The sequence below is a fragment of the Glycine soja genome, chromosome 8 (assembly GCF_004193775.1).
Source record: "Glycine soja cultivar W05 chromosome 8, ASM419377v2, whole genome shotgun sequence".
Lineage (NCBI taxonomy): Eukaryota > Viridiplantae > Streptophyta > Magnoliopsida > Fabales > Fabaceae > Glycine > Glycine soja.
This window is the reverse complement of record NC_041009.1, coordinates 3,984,362-3,991,419: the sequence shown is the minus strand read 5'-3', so window position 1 is coordinate 3,991,419 and position 7,058 is coordinate 3,984,362. Positions and strand designations below refer to the sequence as shown.

Sequence of the window (7,058 nt, the reverse complement as noted above, 5' to 3'; positions counted from 1 at the left end):
ATTACGTTGTTTATCTTATAATTATTTTATGTAATAAGTTTATTTAAAATGAATTATAATAATATTATGTTGTTATGATAGAAGTAAATTCAGCTTTTTTGACTAACTGCTCTGTAAGTTGCTTTTTTTTTTTTTTGACATTTCAGAAGGTCGGTTTACTAAATGATTACTTTTAAGAAAATAATTCGTCATTCGATAATTTTCAATTGACGCGTACAAACTGAAATAATATGGGCACAAATTCAATTTTCACGTTTTTCTCGTATGGTAAAATGAAAAGATAATAAAGCCATTCTCTTAGTGTTGATTGAAGAGTTTAGTATCACCCCCTCTCCTTTTAAAAAAAAAGTATCACACCCCTTTTAAAAATAGTTAAACTCGTTTATTTTTATGGTAGATCTTTAGTAGAGAAACTCTTAGCTAGACACAAATCCAACCTATTATTTTTAGGCACAATCAATAAAAATTTTATAACTAATAAAATAAATAAAAAATTAGAATGTCAAAGTAAAATTAAATTTGATAATCTTTCTATTTTATTTTATAATCTTCTTCCTAATTTTTTGCTAAATTGCATAGAAATTGAAATATATAAAGTATTATAATTTGAACTTAGAAAATATAATTTAAATTTCAAAATAATATATTTTGGTAGTCTAAAATTGTAGAGTATTTAATTTTAAATAATAACTTTATTAATGCAAATAAAACACATTGATTTTAAGCAATTGTAAGACTTTGTTGCCGTTGAATTTATAATTTTAATTTTTAGAATACAATTTTAATTTGGATTGATAAATATTAATGTAATATTAATATTCAATGTATTTATAAAAGAAATACATATTCGGTTTATACAATATATCAAAAGTTTAAAATTAAAATCAAACTATAGTTATAACTAATAATTTTTAAAAGGAAAAATTATAAATAAAAAGTTAAAATTATGAACAAAAAATCCTCAATGTGAAGTCGCATACTATTTAAGGTGTACATGTTTTAGTTTTTAACTTTTGTTTATATTTTTTTAAAAAATTATTAATTAGTTATAATTATAAATAGAATAAAGTCTCGCTTCACTTTTTTGAACCTACTATTATACATATATTTTTTATCTGTTTCTACATATGATGCACTTCATAAAATCAAATTTTTATGAAATTTTTTTACATACCTTCAACATTAATGGAAAACATGAATATTATATTTTAACAAAATTATTTTGAAGAAATTTTTATTTCAATTTATTATCATTATAATTAAATTATTTAAATTAGGTGTTTAATTGTTTCTATAATTTAAATTATGTATTCTTTTTTAATGTTGTTTGTATACGTGATTAAACTTCTGTGGTCTAAATTTTTTTGAATTTGTAAGGTCAGACTTTCAATGATTATTATTATAGTGATAATGACTATTAATTATATTATTAATGGTAAAATATCTATAAAATGCTTATAAATAATAATTTTTTATCCATAATTTTCATTGCAATGATGAGAGATAATTTTGATTTAGTTTATTCCGATTTTATTTTTATTATGAATTTTTTATTTAGTTCAAAAAATGTAATGAACATCAATTTTAGTCTCCACATCATTTTTTTAATATATAATGATAAAAATATCATGTTTCCTCCATTTCGCACTTTCATGACCACATGATTTGAAATTGGGTTTAAGTTGAAAGAATTTTCTTATTTGTGTTATCCTCTCACCTCACTTCCTATTTTATTTTTCTTTTAATTGTGTTTATAGAAATGTTGCATTACTTACCATTCGAATGAGTTTCTTTTTTCTTTGAGTTATAATTGTCAGGTTTGATTTGTATTTTATATACATTGATTTGTATTTTTTATTATTAATTTCTCCAAGAGTTTTTGTCATATTCTTTGAGACCACTTTCTTAGATGGATGGGTGAGAATAGGTCTGGCCAGATCAGACTTTGAAAGGCCTCAGTCTAGTCTACGATGAATTTTTGAGGCATGAGCCTGGCCTATAACCTATCAAAGACTTTTATTTTGGTTCGGCCTGACCTTTTTAAAAGTCTAGCCTGATTTGGTAACCTTTTTAAAAGCCTTCTTTACATTAAATCTTTAATATCCCTTTGCTCTGGAGTATGAGAAATATAAAAGGCACATGACTCACAGCTAAATTGTAATTAAAGTCTTACTTGATTATAGGAATAGAAGTTATGGAACAGTAATCTTTAATCAAAGTCTGATAGTTTTAAAAAAATTAATTGTACCCAAAAAATAATATATATATATATATATATATATATATATATATATATATATATATAGACCGGCCTATCAGGCTTATAAGGCTTTTTAATAAGCCTGGTCTATTTAATTTAATAGGCTTTTAAAAAAATCTGAGCCTAACCTTTTAATTAAATAAGTCTGTTCAGACCAGACTTTATGTAAGTCAAGTCGTAGGTCCCTGTAGGCCGATTTGGTCTATTCCCACTCTTATGGATAGTTAATCTCTTTTTTATTTTTTTCTTTCTAATAATTATTTTTATTACCCTACTTTTTTCATTAGATATGTGTTTGTTTTGTTTGCTTTCACCACTTTTCACTAGGCAAGTACCCTATTTCTTCCATTTTATAATCAATATTTTTTACAAATTAACAAAATAGTTTACCAAACAAATTAAGTTTTTTTAAAATATCAAATTTTTAGGCTTCAAATGTAATTTTTAAAACAAAACCTATTTGACAAAAATAAGCTAAAATTGTTTTCAAATCATTTTGAAACATTTTTACACTCATTTTCAAAACTAACAAATATTTTGTGATTTGGTTTTGTTTTTTAAAAAATATACATTTTTCATATTTGAGGATAATACTTTTTGTTACCACTAACTTTTACTATCACCATCATCATCGTCATCGTCACCACGACCAATATAACTTTGGTCGTTGTCACCACCACACCACCACTATCTTCATCACCATCATCACCACTGCTAATAACACTTTCGTCATTGTTACCACCACATTGTCGTTATCATCATCATCGTTATCATTGCTATAACTAATTGTGACCACGATGGAGAACCATGTCTCTTAAAAACACCAATTTTTATAGACAGATTAAGAATTTATATTTTGTACTGATATTTAGAAAATAATATTGTTAATGTACATAAAATTCATATATTATAGTAGCAGTCATGTTTAAACTTGAGAATTCCATGGGCTAATTTAGGTTATGCCATCACTAGTATAAGTTTAACAAACAATTTATGGGAACAAGAAAGTTGGGTTAGCGTTAGCCGCCACATGAGTCCAACAAATACCAAAGTTGACAATTCAACGACGTAAACTGATGTTGGCATATAATGATTGGCCTTACTAACTACTAAGCAATAGCATGCATCTCATGATTCATGAACCACACAGGAAAATTTACTTGTCCTAGTGTCCTCTTTGCATTCCACTATAAATAGCATACACCTAGCTTCACAATACGCATTGACAAACACATCAAGAATTTAAGATGCAAGAGAAAGCAAAAGCGAGAGATGGAGAACTTCCCCGTGATAAAGTTGGAGAATCTAAATGGTGAGGAGAGGAAGACTATCTTAGAGCAAATTGAAGATGCTTGTGAGAACTGGGGATTTTTTGAGGTATACCTCACAAAAATATATCTATATGTATATTTTCAATCTAAAATTTTCTCCATATTCATTTTAACTAATATTAGTGATGTTGATTTCCCTATTGTAGTTGGTAAATCATGGAATACCCCATGAACTTTTGGACATTGTGGAAAGGTTAACAAAAGAGCATTATAGGAAATGCATGGAGCAGAGATTCAAGGAGGCAGTGGCAAGCAAAGGGTTAGAGGGTATCCAAGCTGAAGTTAAGGACATGGACTGGGAGAGTACCTTCTTCTTGCGCCATCTCCCAGATTCCAACATCTCCCAAATTCCTGATCTCAGCGAAGAGTACAGGTTGGACAAATCAAAAAACTAAGAGAGGCATTCATATGCAATGCATGACGTGTTATATTGTTGATGATATTTATGAATTACCAAAAATTACAATTCAATGCTGCATCTAAACATGTCATACAGATAGAAAAAAAATTTATACACTGACACAGTGTAACACTGTTTTACATTATCCGTGTATGGACATTAAACTGTCATATATATTATATTGTCTGCATAAAACGCAAAGACATAGTCTGAACTAGATGAGGTATGGATGCAGGAAAGTGATGAAGGAATTTGCCCAGAAATTAGAGAAACTTGCAGAGAAGTTGCTAGACCTTTTGTGTGAAAATCTTGGATTAGAGAAGGGGTACCTGAAGAAGGTCTTCTATGGATCAAAGGGTCCAAATTTTGGCACAAAGGTAGCAAACTACCCTCCATGTCCAAATCCAGAGCTGGTGAAGGGGCTTCGCGCCCATACAGATGCAGGTGGGATTATCCTTCTCTTGCAAGATGACAAGGTCAGTGGCCTGCAGCTTCTCAAAGATGGCCACTGGGTGGATGTGCCTCCAATGCGCCATTCCATTGTTGTTAACCTTGGTGACCAGCTTGAGGTACATTCTTTCACTAATATTCTTTTTTATCGGCAAATGTTAATTTGTTGGTTTTGTTAGAAATGTTAGATGGAAGATTCAAATCCGTGACCTCTCCTTCCTCCCTCCGCCCTTCCCCAACCACCAGATCAACCTTATATCTCTTGGTTCTTTCACTAGCATAATGTCTATAGTAGTAGTAGTCTAATGCAATACTCCTCTATTGTGGTTATAATTCTCAATTTCTCATCCAACATTTTTGTGAAACAGGTAATCACAAATGGAAGATACAAGAGTGTGGAGCTCCGTGTGATTGCTCGAACTGATGGGACTAGAATGTCCATAGCCTCATTCTACAACCCTGCCAGTGATGCTGTTATCTACCCTGCACCAGCATTGTTGGATAGCAAAGCAGAGGAAACAGACAAAGTATACCCCAAATTTGTGTTTGAGGATTACATGAGGCTCTATGCTACGCTAAAGTTCCAGCCAAAGGAGCCAAGATTTCAAGCTATGAAAGAAGTGAACTCATTTTAGTTTAGTTCCAACTCGAACAACTTAATTGGAGCTGTGATATACTATACTGCTAGAAAAAATTTATTGATTTGGGAAAAAAATGGGGAAATAACCTGCAATTAAGCAATGAAATATTGGTTGTTAAACTATCCAATTTCTTTTTACAGGGGTGAATTGATTATTTGTACTTCAACAAATAAACAAAATGTTCAATCAATATGCAGCATTTTTTGTTTTATCTCAACCTTGCTTGATCTACTCTTTTTTTTCCTCCTCTTTTATTTTATACTCATTTATTTAAAATATAGAATGGGACGAAGTGTCTCTATTTCCCCTAATAATAAGTGATTCAAACTATGATATAAATTTATTTTTAATTATAGATAATTTTATGAAAAACACTACCAAAATTTAATTTAGAGATGAAGATATTAGAGAATATTGTATATTAAAAGAAATCCTAGTTAATGAAGAAGATTAAATATATAAATAAAAAATAATTTAAAATGACTAATATATAAAAAAAGTAAAAAACAAAATATTAAAATGTTTAAACAGTGGGATAGAGCATTAACATTGATAGTACTCTCAAACAGCAACAAAGCGGTGTACAGAGATGATTAAAATTCCGTTCCCGTTGTATAAAATAAAACTCCACACGTTTCTACCGAAAGAATGGACGGCTACAAAACAAAAACCATGTCGTTTTTTCATCCAAATATTTGTTCTGAACGTGTAGCGCAATAAAGACACTGCACCCAATCTATGAAACTACATATTCTCTTGTATCATTCAATCGTGGACTCTGTCTCTAGCCTTCTATGTCTGAATAAGAAAACAAAGAAAAAAGATACGGGTACACGAGGCCAAACGATCCCCAAGGGGGATATTTTTTTTTTTCAAAATTATGAAATGGTGATAAAGTTTAAATTAATGCTCAGAAATAAATCAATCATAAATTATCATGACTTTTAGAATTAGAAGTTGTTACGATTTTCTATTTTTTTATTAAAATTATAAAATATTTTAGGAGTTTATTTTTTTTTTCAAAATAACTTTAAATTGGTAAGATTTTTTTTACTTTTTTATTTTTTTTAGAACAACTTTAAAGTGAAAAGAGAATTTTCAAAGAATATATGATATCATGTCCACTATTATATATAACAAACACACTTATTTGAGTTTTCTCAAAGTTATCAGTAACTTAATTAGTATTCATCATTTCTAAGAGTACTAAAAAACAAGTATCAAAGAATAAAGTATTTCAAAACAATAATTCTACTTCTCACTTGCAAAAAAAAAAGGATGAGTGCTTACTTTTTTAAAGATTACAATCAAATTTTACAAGCACACATAAATGCAATATAGTTTATGACACAAACATGACGCGGTGATGAAGTACATACCTTAGCAAAGTATGTAGGTTAAAAAAATTCGAAAATTAACACATAAAATACTATTCTATTAGCAATCTTTCTCTTCACATTTCATTAACAAAATGCATTAAGTTGACGAGACATTCAACAACAAACATCGATTCTTAGTACCAATAAAGAAAAAATTTGAAGTTGAAGTCGTAAATGAAAAATGAAAAAAAAAACACCCTTACGACTTTAAAGTTGTTTTAAAAAGATTGAAACCCTAAATGAAAAAAATCCCTTACAAAGTCTTGAAAAAAAATAAAAAATTGAAATCATAAAATATTTTATACTTAAATGGAAAAAAATAAAAATAAAAATCATAAAATATTTTACAACTTTAATTAAAAAGAAAAAAATAACATAATTTATGACTTTCAACTTAAAAAGCATGTCCAAGATTTTGCACATGAATCTGTTTAGGCAAAAAGGCTTGGAACCAATAAACAAGAATATTTTCCAGCTTATAGCTAGGGGATCGTAGAGATGCATTTTGACCTTCTCTGTCCATGTTTACACTTTTTCAAACCTCACTTTAAACAATAATACACTTCTCAACTCCACATGGCATGCCTTTCTCTAGGC

The 7,058-nt window shown here is 28.8% G+C and overlaps 1 protein-coding gene across 1 annotated transcript; it reads left to right on the top strand.

The window, feature by feature from the left end:
* The first annotated feature begins 3,464 nt into the window (after positions 1 to 3,464).
* On the top strand, positions 3,465 to 5,299 carry LOC114424467 (1-aminocyclopropane-1-carboxylate oxidase-like). Its single transcript, XM_028391322.1, has 4 exons — positions 3,465 to 3,637; positions 3,738 to 3,964; positions 4,227 to 4,560; positions 4,810 to 5,299. Exons 1-4 carry the CDS (start codon positions 3,533 to 3,535, stop codon positions 5,074 to 5,076), a joined length of 933 nt encoding a protein of 310 aa, XP_028247123.1. The 5' UTR covers positions 3,465 to 3,532; the 3' UTR covers positions 5,077 to 5,299.
* The last annotated feature ends 1,759 nt before the right edge of the window (positions 5,300 to 7,058 follow it).